A 15133-nucleotide genomic window follows, 5' to 3' on the forward strand; every position below is an offset into this window, starting at 1 on the left:
TGCTATATTGGTAGAAATTAATGACATTTATCATTTTGAAGTTTATACTTTACTCGTAATTTATTGCAATTTTTATGTTTTAAGAGAGTTGCAAGCCTTTGTAGCTAGTAATTGACATGAGCATGTTAAAGCTTTTGGTGCCCCCTCCCCCCTCGTCTTCAAATCTTGGGTCCGCCTCTGTTTGACAGGACTCTAACTGGCAAGGGTCATTTGCACGTTTGCTCTATTTTGTGCTGATTTTTAGGTTTTGCACCTCAAGGAAAATAACTTTTTCATGGGGCACAAATTTATATTTTCGCATCATAATATTTCACAAGTTATGTCCACTTTCTTTAAAGAACTTATGCCCCACTAGACATAAATTGAATTGTGAAGGACAAAAATTAATAACAGCCCATTTGAAGGCCAAAAATTTAAGACCAGTCCATTTGAACTTTGAAGGCAAACCGGGCAATTATTTCTGTTTGAAGGTAAACCGTGCAATTATTTCAACTTGGCAAAGCTCATAATTTCAGTCTAGTTTTAGGCAGGTTCTCATTTGCATAACCCGCAGCCCTATCTTTTTCTCTCAAGTTTTCTATAGATGACATATTTATTTTCAAATAAAGGGTAAATTTCTTTAAATATCCCAACAAATGACTTAGCTATAAATACATCCTTAGTAAACACACCTAAATCATTTACATATTTCAAATTTTTCATAAACTAATGATTTTATCTCTATTCCTCAAAACCAAATACTTAAAACCTCTTATCTTATATAATGAAAATCCTACATACACAAAGAACATTTATCTAACTAAATTTACAAAATAAGCAGGAATTTTTTTTTTTTTTTTGAAAAAAAAAAAACTAAAATATGTTATCAAAAAAATAAGGAGAGAAAATCCTTTGTATATTGCTCATGATACTAGAGGTTGGTATTATCTTATACATATAACAAGAAAGTAAAATCATCTACTTCGGATCAGACCACGAATGGTGTACTACATATCTTAGTTAAAGTTACTTTTCTTTAAAATAGTGTGCTACATTTCCCTAACTTTTATATATATATTAAAAGTATGAACTTCAAAACTTAAAAGTTAAATTACCAAAATACCCTTCTAATAACTTAAATATTTTACTTATAATTTTTCTTTATAAAAATGAACAACTGCAAAAAAAAAAAAAAAAAAAAAAAAAGAGCCAACACTTTAAACCCCTTCATGAATAGTCACAACCATTCTATTTACAAAGCCAAAAGAAACAAATCATCACTTCCCAAACTAAAGAAATACATCGTCACCTCCAAATCTTAACTTCTCAGAACAAAGGAAACAAATTGTCACTTCTCATTTTTCAATACTTTTCTACAAAATCATCCATAAAAGCATTTAGTTTAGTAACACGAGCACACTAGAAGAATTAACTAGCGGATACATTATATGAATGGTTATGTTGCCCCAATGTTGTTTCAGAAATGCAAGCACTGAATATGTTTATTCGGCAGGTCATAACTTTTTTTTTTTAATTATTATTATCGCTTTTTGTGTGTGACAAGTGGAAGAACTTAATTATATTATTTAATAACTGCTAAATTATGTTTCTAGGGTTTTCCTCCTTGCATATATATGTTGGTTTAATTTAGTATCCATAGATTACTACCATACTAATAAACTTCTGATTTAGTTTTGTTCTTAGGCTATTTGGATTAAAAAAGAGATGCGGGTATGATTTTCCTTCTTCTTTTTTTATTTCTTCACATGAAGGAATAGATGGCAAACTTATCATTGTGTTAAATATATTTAAGAATGAAAATAAACAAAAAAAAAATGAAAAAGATACAAACTTTAGAAAATAATCCAACTCTCATGATTTAATGACGACATGATCAAGCACCTTCATTAATAGTGCATTATATCTTTGTCATACTCTCTTCATTTCATAATGTTTGTTTAACGTTCCTTTTTAATCCACTTGAAAAAGAATGTCTCTTTCCCTTTTTACAACTCTTTATTTCCAACTTTTCACATGGCATATTAAGACCACAAGATTAAAGGACATTTTGATATATTCTACATATCTTTAGTTAACAATTAGAAGATTCCAAAGTCTTTTATACTTTCTTAAACTCCGTCTTAAATCAAAACCAGACGAACATTTACAAATGGATGGAATAATATTTACCGTAGAAGAATTTTTGTAATTATAAAACGCAGGCAGGCGTTTATAGGTACTAGACTGAAATTTAGCAATGGATTATGTGATAATCATTAATTAGCAAAACCACAATTAAACAATACAATGTATAATCATAGGCTCTTACATAAAAATAGAATGCATAGTCCTGTGCCTTTCCAAAAGGAAGAAAAAGTAGATTAATCAATTGTAGAGGCTGGATTTCACTTTTGATAGTGATTTATTCTTTACTGATATGTTGGAGCCAAATCCTATAGTATTTTTTAAATAGATTAAACATATAAAAAAATTTAATTTTTGTCGTTTGAAAAAAGATGACATATTTTCTGAGTAGTTAATTTTGTTTGTGTACTTAACAATAAACAATAAATAGCTTTACAGAAAAAATTGGTTTACAATATTTAAGGGTTACATATTCTTGCCAAAACTAAAAAGGAATTAGCTTGATTACTTCTGAAATTGAAGTAATGAAATTATCAAACTCGAATAAATTTTAAGTTGAATATATTAATAGAGATTATTAATGACTTCTAAGGTACATAATTCTTTTCTTTATTGAGTTAAGATAAATAAAATAACAATCATTATTTTCTTGTATGTAGAATTTAATTCTATGGATCAATTAAAAAGTTAAATTACATAAATACCCTTCTTATTATTTGCTATGTAAATACCTTAATTTCTAAGAACTACAAATAGAGACATACGCCTATTTTCCTCTTTCTAAATAGTTGCCACCGTTTAGTTGCATCATTTTGTTAGACTGAAATTACCCTGCATTAGAAATCGCACCCAAAATAGAAAAGAATTAGAATAAGAATATTTTTTTTTAATTAATTACATCCATCATTGGATGTGTATTTTATTTCATTCAGCAAAAACTTACATGAAGCACCATCGAAATCAATGGCACTCTACAAAAGTTACTAGTATAAGAACTAGCGAAGATACAAAATAGGCCTAACTAACGAAGAAATTGGCCTTATCATATCTAATTCTCATACTGGGAATCTGAGACTTATCAAGATGGTATGCTCCTCTTGATACGCCCGGGATTTGTTGCCAGTTTTGAAAGACAAAAGTGCCTTCCCTGTTAGCGCCCCATTTAGCTAGCCCATCCGCTACTTGATTGGCTTCTCTATAACAATGCTCCACACTACAATTCATTTGCAACATAGTTTGTAGTATGTCGTCGATAACAGTCTTGAGTTTCAAGTTGTTTGTACCCCTTCCCCTAATCATATTAGCGATCAGCCTTGAGTCCAGCTCTAACTCAACGTTGGTTAAGCCCTTTCGGGCACACAGCTGCAGTCCAAACTTGGCTGCTTCTGCCTCTGCCGAATTGCTGCTGCTGCTGTCCACTTTTGCCGCAAATGCCATGACAAGGTTGCCTCCCTCATCTCTCACTATGCCCCCAATGCCAGCTCCGTTTCTGGACCAGCTTCCATCAGTGTTGATCTTCACTTTGCCAGCTACGGGTTTAGTCCATAATATAATTTTCCAGTTGGTGCTGGGCCTTAGCTTTTCCACGTGTTCACAAAAAGTACTCCAACTTCCGGCTACCTCCAGCTTTGGGAAAGCTTGCTTTAAGGACATCTTGAGATTCCACCATATATGATTTTCCATTCCTCTGCGCCAAAAATTCCTTTGACTGCCATATTTACAAGAACACCTTTGTTTCCATATTTCCCAAAGTATGATCACAGGGAGGATATGTAATGTCATTTTGTGGACTTCATTACTAGTTTTGGATTTCCACCAGTTCTCTAAATTTCTTACGATACTCCAGGTTGGCTACGTGTTGATCCCCAAAGGAGTTCCAAATGTTTTCCAAATCTGTTTGGCCACCGGATTATGTATAAACAAGTGGTGTCTTGTTTCGTGCTTTTCCTGTTCGCAGCAGACACACATACAAGCTCTATTAGTAACAAACTTGCATAGAGTATCATCCAAAGGAAGTTTCCTATGGATGATCCTCCATGCAAGAAAGGATATCTTAAATGGGAGTTTAGAGTGCCATACCTTGCTAGTGATGTATTGCTCTTTCTTGTGGGTTCTGATAATTTCCCATGCTGACTTGGTGGAGAAATTGCCATCTATGCCCGGATCCCATATAGCTATGTCCTTTTTGTTGTTGTTTCCTATACGAACTCTGGAGATGCTTCTAATCAGGTGACTAGGTATTATTTGCGCAAGCTCGTCATTGTTCCATTGTCCTTCCTGAAAAAAATCTTTGACTTTGGTCTTGGAATAAATGGACTGGTTAGGGACTAGCTCGGCTAAGGAACCCTTCCCTGTCCAGTTATCCCACCAAAAGTTACTCCCTCCTTCATTAATTTTCCATATAATATGCTTCTCTGCCTTGTGTTTGATTTTCATAAGTTTTCTCCAAGTATTGGATTGGGGGCCATTAATGGACTTGGCTACAGGGTGTACTCTAGAGCAATATTTTGCCAAGACAAAGTTGGACCATAAGGACTTTTGGGTTCTCAAATTCCACCACCTTTTATAAGCAAAACCATCGCTGATATCTTCAAGTCTTTTGATTCCAACCCCTCCTTCCTCCTTGGTATTACACAAATTGCTCCAAGCACTCCAATGATATTTATTTTTGTCATTATCAGCTCCCCAGAAAAAATTGGCAATGTGATTTTCGATGAGCTTGAAAGTAGTTTTAGGAGGTGTAAGAGCTGCCAAAGTATATGTAGGAATGGCCTGTAGCACACTCTTAATAAGAATGACCTTGCCTTCATAGGATAAATATTTGCTATGCCACCCTGATAGCTTTTTGGTGATCTTATTGACCAGATCATCGAAGTAGCAAATTCTCCTCTGTCCCGCATAAATAGGGCAGCCCAAATAGGTAAAAGGGAACTGCTTGTGCCTAAAACCAGTATTGTCAATGATTCTGTTGATTCTAGAAGGAGAGACTTTTTTTGAGGTACAGAAAAAACTCTTGTCTTCATTCACCTTTTGCCCGGAACTTTTTTCATATTTCCTTACTTGCTTCATGATCAATTTGACAGACTTACTTTTCCCAGCGGTGAAGATGACAATGTCGTCCGCATATGCTAAATGATTAACTTGCGGGCCCTTCTTACTCATGGTGAAAGGGTAGAAATTGGGGTTAACATACAACTTGTTAAGAAGTCTGGATAATACTTCAGATCCCAAGATGAATAGAGAGGGGGAGAGAGGGTCTCCTTGCTTTAAGCCTTGTGATGATGTGAAGAAACCTGTTCTGTTCCCATTAATAATAACTGAGTACCATACTTGTGAGATCAGCCTCCATATAATTTCAATCCACCATTCAGAGAAACCAAAATTCCTAAGAACAATAGTAAGAAATCCCCAAGAAATCCTGTCGTAGGCTTTTGCCATATCGAGCTTGATCACCACATTGCCACCTAGATTAGGTTGCGTAATATCATGGACAATTTCCTGAGCCAGTAGTACGTTATCCGTAATAAGCCTCCCTTGCACAAACCCACTTTGGTTCAAGGAAATCATCCTGGGCAGGAAGGGATTAAGTCTCTTTGCAAGTATTTTGGAGATAATTTTGCTTGAGAAATTACTTAGACTAATGGGCCTAAGATCAGAGAAATTAGTAGGAGAATTGACTTTCGGGACCAAAACTAGGCAAGAATGAGAGAAGAATTTTGTTAGGTTACTTCCTTTAAAGAAGCTTTGGACAAAGTTGAGCACATCCTTCTTGATAATATCCCAACATTTCTGATAGAACATGCCACTGAAACCATCTGGACCTGCTGAGCTAGTAGGGCTCATATCAAAAATAGCCTCCTTTATTTCCATCTCCTCTGGTAGCCTAGCAAGTAACAGGTTATCCTCTTCTGAGATGCATTTGGTGATGCAAGAAACAACCGTTTCATCCACTGTAGTCTCTGGTAAATTGAAGAGATTTTTAAAATGATTGACCGCAACTTTGCCAATTTTTCCTTCGTTCTGAATCCACTTCCCTCTATGATTTTGTATTCTATGAAGATGTAGCCTTCTCCTTCTATCTTTTATGATATTGTGAAAGTATCTTGTGTTGGAGTCTCCTTCTTCGTACCACTTTATTTGGGATTTTTGTTTAAGAAGAGACTCATGCATAGCCATCCAAGTAACATATTCTGCCTGTCCCTTATTTAACTCCGCCCTGGTTTCCTCAGTATTGTCAAGTGTGTCCATATCTTCTAATCTCTGCACTGTTTCCTCCCATTCCACCACCTTTTGGAAAACATCACCGATGACTTCTTTCGACCAAATACTAAGCTGCTTTCCTAAGTTCTTCAACTTTTGATGTAGAATCCACATTGGGTTCCCCCTAATATGAATTTCTCATTCCTTTTTTACTATATCATAGAAGCCCGGTTGATCACTCCAGAAATTCAGGAATCTAAAATATTTGGTGCCCTCATTCATATCATCATAACATTTAAGTAGTAGAGGCCTATGGTTGGACCCTGTCCTACTTAAATGCCTAACCACGCTGTTTTGGAATTTGTGTAGCCAATCATCATTAAATAGCAACCTGTCCAACCTTTTCCATATCCTTTTGCTTGGTCTTCTGTTGTTACACCAAGTATAGGTAGAGCCTATGTAACCAGCATCCTCCATCCCACATCTGTTCATACAGTTAGCAAAGTCCACACTCTTGTAAGCCCTGTAAGGTTTCCCCCCCAGTTTTTCAAAAGCCTCCAAGATCACATTAAAATCCCCCCCTATACACCAAGCACCCTGCACCTGAGGAGTCAAGCTGTCCAGATTGTCCCACAGTTCTTCTCTTTCTGACGCGGTACACCTGGCATATATCGATGTAATATGGACCCCATCGGCACTGGACCCATCATTTAGGTACAAGGTAATTTGTTGATTTTCGTTGGACACCACAGTAGCATAAAGATGCAAAGACCAGAAACACCAGATCTGCCCGATGTCATTGCTAATACAATGCTGAAAACCCAAGAATTTTTTGTATCCCTCAATTTTGTTTTTGTTGATAAAAGGTTCAAAGATAGCAACAAACTGAATGTTATTTAATTTTATCAAACTCTTCAGTCTGTGTATGGCCTTTTTTTACCTGACTCCTCTTATATTCCAAAAGAGAGCACTGATCATTAAGATATTATGGACGTTTTTGTTTGTGTCCTTCCCTTGTTTACAGGGGCCGAACTTCTTTCGCTTTTTTTTTTCTAGTCTTTCTTTGTTTACCTCTCCCTCTCTCTGGGGAGAGATCACATTTTTTTTGAGCTTCTGTTAGATGTTGTTTTCCTGCATCATCCGAATCACCTTGTTCTGCATCTTCAATCAAAATTTTCCCAAAATCTGCGTCGCATTTAGGCGGCCTGCTGTCTAACTCTTCTGCCAATTCTTCCTCCCCTCCTCGTTTTTGTTGTTCTTTATAATTATTCCTGTTTAAATCTACCACAAGATCAATGCCTTTGTGGTTTAAGATTTCAATGTACCTGTTTGAAGTTCCATTCCTGACCTCCTCCACTACTTCATCCTTGCTCTCTTGGCTTTCTATTTGTTCCTCCCTTTCCGCATTGTCCCTGTTCTCCTCAGATTCATTATTTTTTTCCATACACTGCTGTTGTCCTGAATCATTTATAAATGGACCGATTGGAGTAATCTCCTCGTTGTTGTTACTGGCAGTGTCGCCAATATGTTCTGCCTCACTGTTTTGGGGGACTTCTTGATCAATCTGCTTGTCCACATTCTTCTTCTCAACGGAACTGTTCTGTATATAACCTTCCTGGCGATTTTTTATCACCTTGAAGGTGACTTTAGTCTTCTTTTTTAGGGCCTTCTTAGTATGATGTTTTTTCTTCTTCCTCCTCTTCTTTTGATTTATTCTAAATACCATGCTTTCCTTTTCATTCTCTTTACTGTCCATATCATTGTCATTTGCATATAGCTCATCTTCCTGTCCCCTATTATTGTTGCATTCCTTGGTAATCTCCCCCGCTTCAGCATTTTTCGTCACTGTCTTATCCTTGCTGTTGCTGTTGTTTCTCGCATCTGTTGCATTTACTTCCTCCTTTTCGGTCTGTTCCTCAACTTTGCTACTTTCAGTTGTGTGTTTTCTCCCTTTTGTGCTTTCACTTGCTTTTCCTCGCTCCCCATTGTCTTCGACCTCTTTTTGTTTTTCTTTTACATCCTCCTTCTTCTTTTCAGCATGTCTACATTGCAGTATTGAGTGTCCAAGTAATTTACAATGTCTACAATACTTTGGCACATTCTCATACTCAATTTTTTGAGTGAAGCCTTTTAATGGACTATCATCATCCTCTACTCCAATCCAGATCGAGTCAATTTTTGGCTTCGTCAAATCGATTTCGACTCTAACCTTAGCCATACTAGGTCTAGTCCTGTTTTCAGTAGCTAAATCCATTGAGAGAGGTGTACCAATTGTTCCTACTAATTGTTTCACATAATGCCATGAATGGCAATGTATAGGGAGAGAGGGTAACAACACCCAAGTCGGCACTATAGGAGAATCCACATCCGGTCTAAAATCAGGGGTCCACTTCTCAAGCCACATAACTTGACCTTCAATTTCTATAGATCTTTTGTACCAAGTGTTTTTAAAATCCTCTTCATTGTTGAAATCGAGCATTACAGTTCTAAAATCAAAAACACCTATTTTGCAAGTACCTCTTACCGTAACTTTTATCAATGGACACTTCAATAGGTATCATTTGTGTCCTCCCTTTTTCTTTTGGAAAAACAAGCTAGAAGCTTTACACAATCCTCTTTTATTGTGTTTATTGTACAAGTTTAAATAAAGGGAATATAGTGATATACTCCCCGTTTAGCACTCTATCACATTTTCAGCTTTTGTTTTCTTTCTTTTATCCAACTTCAATCTTCTTTCACCAAACCGTTATCTTTTTTCCTCAACCATTTTCTTTTCATAGCTTTTCATTCGTGTACTTGATGGTTAGATTTTGTGCTGGTAATATTTAATTTCATGCCTTCTTTTTTCTGACTATATCCTTTTGCGTTATCTATTTCTAATCGATTTGTTATATTAAAAGTAGAAATCCAAAATCAAAAAGATAAACCTATTAATAATATTTACAATGTATATTTGATAATAATACTTACAAGAATAGCTAAAACTATTTTAAATAAACCTTATACCTTGATTTGAAGGGTTGTGTTCCTTCGAACAAATTAACTTTTCAAATGTGGTATGTTCACATTTATTCTTATGCTCTAATTCTAAATTTCTTCACTGGGTTAAGTTTTTGTGTTAGAAAAAAAAAATTGCAACTTTAATTTTTTTAGTAGCCATTGTGTCTATCAAATTTCAGTAAACCATTTGCATAATGAGGGGAAATTCCTATCTTCAAGATATAATTTATTTAAAATTCATTGCCTAATTTTTTTTTAAACAACCTATTCAATAACGGTGTATATGCAAGTAGTGGTGAAAATACGAATTCCGTTTAACAATAGCATATTGATAAGATTATCAACTGATAATTACTATTTTGGTTTGCAAGAGGCAGTACAATTCGAGGTAGAATACATTTACCAATTTGATAAATAACTTTAAAGGTTCTCTTGAAGAATTATGTGCTACAATTTGAAGGGAGAGTGAAGTAGTTTGATTTTGAATTGACAATATTTTAGTCTTGAAAACTAAGTTCTTAGTCCTTAGGGACAAAATTTTTGAATAATTCATTTCTTGACAATTTTATGCATAATTTCATGAGTTCTTTTTTATTTTTTTGTTATTGTATGATACTGAAAGGTTCAAATTTTAAAAAGTTCTCTTATTTCTTTTCCAAGATTGGTGAATTATTGGGAGTAATATTTTGCATAGCTATCAAAGAGAGAGAGAGAGAGAGAGAGAGAGAGAGAGGGAAAAAAGGGAAACAAATGCGAAATTTAGGAGAATTTGGAGTTAATTGTTGTCATCATTGAGTCGGTTCCCTTTTTTCCGTACTATCCAACAAATTAGGAAAAACTTATTTTATAATTGTTAATTACAATGTCGATATTAGATATCTATTTCAAATGATTATTTGGAGATAAGTTGATGTTGTAAAGAAGTTATATTGTGTTTGACATGAATTTCAGAAAAAGTTGGACTATTATGAGTAAAACATTACTTCACTTGAGATATTCAAACAAAAACTAAAACTTAAAAGATTTCCATTTGAAAATTGAACTAATAAATAAATTAATAAAGCAAACACTGATTTAGCAAATAATGTATGTCTAAATGTCTTTCTAACTCGAGCAAAAATTGTTTGAAGTAATGCGTATGAAAAATTCAACATATATATAAAAAAATAACAATGATATGATATAAACGTGCAACGCACTTTCAGAGAGATTAGTAATGAAATAAAAACGAGAATGTGAAACCTGTAAGGTTAAACGCTGGCATAGAATGTTTAAGATTAAAAAATGGTACGTACTTTTCTCAAACTCATATTCCAAAAATCGAAAAGCACATATGCATCCTCCCAGTTCCCAAATCTACAAAATCCACATAGTATGATCCCACATTAATGCAACTATAAAAATTGTCCAAAGACGTGTTTCAACAAGAATTCAGAAATAATCTGGTTTGTTTTGTCCGTGACATGAAATGCGTCCCAAAATACGAACTTGTTTGCATCTGTGCATGTCAAAGGGTTCAAACTATCGCACAAGTAACCCATCTCAAATAATCCTGTACCACAACATGCTACACTTGCCACTTGAAACCCTGCATTTTAAAAATAGGTTGGCAAGAAAAATGACAAAATTAAATACACTGGTAAATTCATATTGAAAAGGTTACAAATTGGAGATAATTTGTTAGTAACTATATGATGTGAAGTAATAAAAGATTAATTAACTTAGTACCTTTAAATAGCAGTTTGAAGAATAAAGTTTAGTAACAACGACGTATTACCAAACTTTAAGAGAATTAATTAAAATTTGAAGGGGCTAAGCTACTTTTAGGAACGATGCATCATTATCGTTGAATACAATAAGAGAGTAGGGTTCTTTATATGATCTCATTGTTCTATTTGAAGATCATTTCGTCAACGTGAATTATGGAAAACCATATAATAATGTCAATTATTAAAGCTACTCACATGATTTTATTAACTTCTTCAGACTTAATCGCTGATCGAGCCAAATAATTGGACAGAGAGACTAAAGAACAGGTGAACAGCATATAGTGCAACAGCTATACTACTAGCACTAAAACCTCTTGTCATTTCTTAGGAGCTCAACTGTACTGCCTCTAAAAAAAAGTTAACATTTTTTAGGGGAAAATATCCAAATTTACCTATTTACAATAAGAAATAAGTATATTAATTTTATCACTAATTATACTGTTGGATCATTCATATCATTGTAATTAGCACATCGTCTTGTATTCACCCTGATTTTAATAGGACCCCGACATAAAATTGGGTGGATTTATTTCCACGGGAAAAAGTTTGAATTCATCACTCTACTTTTTGCGATGGTTTAAAATTACCTGCTATACTTCAGGTTGGAGCTCCATAGAATCAAGGGCAAATACGTGATGATTTGCTAAAAACAAAAGTATGAATGGCCCAAAATATAAATATAAATAAAATTAAAATATTTCCTATAATTAAGGGGTATTTTTGACCTTTCTCAAAGAAAAGCAGTATGACCAGCTAAGATATGGCGTAAATCCAATATAGGTCAACGTGATACACAAAAGAAAGCTCTCTAGAGATGAGTTTAATGGTAATTGTTGTTTAATAAATGTATAACCTGAAATATAAGGAGTTAACTGATCGTGCATGTATTTTAAATCTTTTAGGACTTAACCTATCTCACAGGGCACAAGAATGTTTTCAGAGACAACTAAAAGTGGAAATATGTACTTACCATATGAGTGAGGTTTTCTGATCATTTGTAGCAAGAGATTATAAGCATCAGCAAAGACCACTCTAATCCCAGGAAGCTCTTTATTTAACCTCTTAACCAAACCACCCAACTTCACATTAAAATGCTTAGCCACATTATTATATTTCTCATTGCATCCATCTCCATTCCCACGCATATAATTTGTTGCTCTTTCTAAAGGCAAACAACCCATTGGAGGAAGTCCAGTTAAGGAAATTTTCCTTGCACCCATATGATATATTTGCCTCACAAAATTATGGGCAAGTCGAAGAAGGAATTCTTGAAATTGTTCTTCAGTGTATTGAGACGAGCGTGTGCTTTGCATTGAGTAGTAATTTTCCAAGAAATCATTTGTTCCAATGCTGACTAAATATAGTGACTCCTTTATTATGTATTGGGCTTTCTTTTTGCCTGCATATGCTTTTAATTTCCTATTATATTCCTTGTAGTACTCCAATTCCCTCCACAATGGTATCACATGCTGCATAAAGTAAAAGAGTTTACTTCTTGTACAAATACCGTATATGCAAAAGAATTTTTAAACTATCAAGTGACGCTAATAATAAATGGTACTAGTTACCTGAAAAATAAGGAAAATAAAAGGTTCTGATAGGTTATGTTACACTGTTAGTGGAAAAACTATTTAAGCTATCTATACATTTAAGTTAGTAAATCCAAGGAAAAATAGCTGTAAGTTTTACTACAACTATCTGTTATTGTTAGCTAAAACAACATAGCTCTTTAAGTAGGATCCTAGAGTGTACAAAAACAGTTTTTTTTTTTCTTCACATAATCCACTAGAGGAATATTTACAATCTTCCAAATTCAATTGACTACAATCAATTATATACTCTCATTTCAAACAACTTGCCCATGAATATAAGCAATATAAAATAACTCAGTGAACCAAAAAAAGGCAATTTTGGACAATGTCGCAAACCACAGCGCCAACTTTGGGCCTTGAATTTCCTATATTATTGTGTAATGATTCCACTAGTTGAATTGACAAAGATGTGCTAGTTTTGTAACAGCGAGGACATAATTGGCTCCAACTTTAAAGAAATGACAAAAGTAGACCATTTTGCAAATTACAAGTATTGTAAAGGTACTCTCTCCGGTTTAAAATAATTGAAGTTTTAAGCTCAAGCACATGAATTAAGGAATTCGCTAACTTTTAAAAATTAAGAGGGCTTTTGACTAAGATATCTTTAATTATGATTTTTTTTTTCTTTTTAGGTTGACATAATTATCGTGGGATATGAAAATGTGTTACGGGCAAGTTTGAAAAAGAGAACTAAATACCTTCTTGATAGACTAAAATCTCAATTATTTTGGACCTGCTTTTAGAGGCTAAATCCTCAATTATTTTGGACCGGAGAAAGTATCATTTTATCAAGAAAGACTAGAAAAAGATAACAGCGCCCAAAATTGGGAAGGAGGGAGTAAAAAGACCATAAAAAGGGAGAAGTTGTACTCCCTTAGTCTCGATTATCTGTCGTGATTTTTAAAAATATTTATCTTAAATTATTTGTTTTTTTAAAGTTTAAGATAAAGTTAATCATTTTTTTCCATTTTATCCTTGGTAGTAATTGTTCTTAAAGAGTACAAACACCTCAATAGAGTACAAATTTTTTTAAAGAGAGATTATATATTTTAAGCCATAAATAAGGGTAAAACAGTCAAAAACTCTTCCTAATTAATATTTTTTTAAGGAGGTACAAAAAACATAATTTGAGACAGAGTAGCTTACAAGCACATCAGAAGTGGCATTATCATAACCAGTACCAGCAGAAGCAAAACAAACCCCCTCAGCAAAATCAGATATGCTAAACATTGGGTCCAAATAAGCTGGAACAAATGGCCTTAGTCCAAAACCTTGAGATATAAAATCTGGTGGAATTCGCCCATTACAGAACCTTCCAGTTGGCTTTTTATCGTAAAAATCACGACCGTATGGCTCGAAATTACTCTTAAGAATGGTGGAAATCTGGTTGTTATTACCTGAATCAACAGAGGAATCACCAAACACTATAATTGCTGGAACTTTGCCACCTAAAGTTGTAGACATTAGTAACAAAAATTGACTTAGGAATATATTGATGAAAGTGTTATAAGCCATTTTTGAGTTGGGATTTTTGAGTGCAAATTTTGGTGATTTTTATATAAGTGATTAATTAATTGGGTTGGAAGGAGGATCAGTGTAAAGGTTTGTTGGGATCATTTAATGGTGTCTAAAGTTATTACTACTATTAATAGGACTAGCAAAACTTTTTGTATAGTAGTGAAGAGTCCAATAAAAGTTTGAGTGGAAGCAATTAATGAGACTGGGTTGGAAAGTATGTAAATTACCGTTCAGCGGTTCTTTAATTTTGAATCGGGAATTGCAATTTTGTCACTCTTCTGTGATTCTTGGTTTGGGTGAACTCGAATTTAATACTCCTAGATTTTGACAATCTTGCTGTAGTTTATAAGATGTTAAGAACTTGCGCACTCATTTTTTGACTGAACTCATTGAGAATGCAGGTATAGTTAACGAAAAAAATTAATTATCTTCATCGCAATTGAACCAAAAAATATTTTAAGCTGATTAAAAGTACTCCCTCCATCTATTTTTTACTTGTCTTGTATACTAAAATAGATGTCCACTTTGGAAAACCAAGAGATATTCACCATTTCATACCAATTTTACCCTTATTATTAATTATTGAGTTGAAAACTTCAAGAAATTGTTAGTGGTTGCACAACTTTTAAAGTATATTTGGTTGATTTCAACCATTAGATGACATATTAGGGGTGATATAGTAACAATATCATTCTATTTATGATTTCTTAAGGGGTGGGTGCCAAGTCAATACAGAACAAGTAAAAATGAACGGAGGAAATAGTTGATAAGCATCACCCTAAAATTTATTTATTAGCAGGCCAATCAGTTAAACTATTTAGAATGAGGTCAAATCGTGTTAATTCTTAGACAAATTTAACGAAAGTGACGTAATAAGAACGACAAAGAGTTGGGAATTTTTTTTTGAAAAAGCAAAGATTCTTATTAATT

General features: G+C 34.0%; 2 protein-coding genes across 2 annotated transcripts; both read right to left on the bottom strand.

The window, feature by feature from the left end:
- Nucleotides 1–6522: 6522 nt before the first annotated feature.
- LOC132619559 (uncharacterized) lies at nt 6523–8803 on the bottom strand. The gene is made up of 2 exons (XM_060334423.1): nt 7396–8803; nt 6523–6905 (listed from the first exon to the last, which is right to left on the bottom strand). The coding sequence occupies exons 1-2, from the start codon at nt 8801–8803 to the stop codon at nt 6523–6525; spliced, it is 1791 nt and encodes a 596-aa protein (XP_060190406.1).
- Nucleotides 8804–10591: 1788 nt separating this feature from the next.
- On the bottom strand, nt 10592–14384 carry LOC132619060 (GDSL esterase/lipase At2g04570-like). Its single transcript, XM_060334035.1, has 3 exons — nt 13832–14384; nt 12064–12562; nt 10592–10912 (listed from the first exon to the last, which is right to left on the bottom strand). The coding sequence occupies exons 1-3, from the start codon at nt 14198–14200 to the stop codon at nt 10719–10721; spliced, it is 1062 nt and encodes a 353-aa protein (XP_060190018.1). The 5' UTR covers nt 14201–14384; the 3' UTR covers nt 10592–10718.
- Between the last annotated feature and the right edge of the window lie 749 nt (nt 14385–15133).

Source organism: Lycium barbarum, chromosome 11 (genome assembly GCF_019175385.1).
Source record: "Lycium barbarum isolate Lr01 chromosome 11, ASM1917538v2, whole genome shotgun sequence".
NCBI classification, from domain to species: Eukaryota; Viridiplantae; Streptophyta; class Magnoliopsida; order Solanales; family Solanaceae; genus Lycium; species Lycium barbarum.